The sequence below is a fragment of the Egretta garzetta genome, unplaced genomic scaffold (genome assembly GCF_000687185.1).
Source record: "Egretta garzetta isolate BGI_Z169 unplaced genomic scaffold, ASM68718v1 scaffold866, whole genome shotgun sequence".
Taxonomy (NCBI): domain Eukaryota; kingdom Metazoa; phylum Chordata; class Aves; order Pelecaniformes; family Ardeidae; genus Egretta; species Egretta garzetta.
The window spans coordinates 22,094-23,161 of record NW_009259990.1 but is presented as its reverse complement, the minus strand read 5'-3'; the positions used below and the strand labels follow the sequence as shown (position 1 = coordinate 23,161).

The window sequence follows — 1,068 nt, the reverse complement described above, 5'->3', positions numbered from 1 at the left end:
GGGGTGGACATGGGGACATGCGTCATGGACACGTGGACGTGTGGTGTGGAAGCATGGTGTGGACATCTTGTGAACCTGTGGACACAGGTGACATCACGGCCATGTGGACGCATGTCATGGACGTGTGGACGTGTGTCGTGGACGTTTGTCATGGACATGCAGACATGTTATGGACCCGTGGACACGGGTGACATCATGGCCATGTGCCATGGCCATGTGGACGTGTGGTGTGGACATGCAGATGGGTGGTGTGGACCTGTGGACACAGGTGACATCACGGCCATGTGGACACGCATCATGGACACATGGACGCATGTCACGGACGTGCAGATGGGTTGTGGACCTGCGGACACAGGTGACATCATGGCCGTGTGTCATGGCCGCGTGGACGTGTGGTGTGGACCTGTGGACACGAGTGACATCACGGCCGGGTGGCTGCGTGTCATGGCCGGCTGGAGGTTGTGCTGTCCCGTCTGAGTGTCCATGTCATGTGGAGGCACCACGAAGGTGCTGGAGAACCACGAGCCCCAGCCTGGGCCTCCTGCTCCAGCCCCCAAAGCCTGACCGGCCAATCAGCTCCTCTCCACAGCTGGCCAGCCAATCAGCACATGCCGACGTCATCATTTGGTTGGCCAACAAGCACGCCCAGGTCTCCAAAGCTGATTGGCCAACAAGCATGTCCAGATCACCAAAGCCAACTGGCCAATGAGCATGTCTGGATCTCCAAAGCCAATTGGCCAATGAGCACATCCAGGTCTCCAAAGTCGATTGGCCAATGAGCACATCTGGATCTCCAAAGCCAATTGGCCAATGAGCACGTGCAGGTCTCCAAAGCCAATTGGCCAATGAGCACGTCTGGATCTCCAAAGCCAATTGGCCAACGAGCACATCCGGGTCTCCAAAGCCGATTGGCCAATGAGCATGTCCGGGTCTCCAAAGCTGATTGGTCAATGAGCATGTCCAGATCACCAAAGCCGACTGGCCAATGAGCACGTCTGGATCTCCAAAGCCAATTGGCCAACGAGCACGTCCAGGTCTCCAAAGCCGATTGGCCAACGAGCACGTCCA

The 1,068-nt window shown here is 57.3% G+C and overlaps 1 protein-coding gene across 1 annotated transcript in view; it reads left to right on the top strand.

Moving 5' to 3' along the window:
* Window positions 1-195: 195 nt before the first annotated feature.
* The window catches only part of LOC104127861 (trypsin-like), a 10,051-nt gene continuing 9,178 nt past the window's right edge, over window positions 196-1,068 (top strand). The window contains exon 1 of the mRNA XM_009640567.1: window positions 196-458. Within this exon, the coding sequence (XP_009638862.1) occupies window positions 196-458 (263 nt within the window). The remainder of the gene's footprint in view (window positions 459-1,068) is intronic.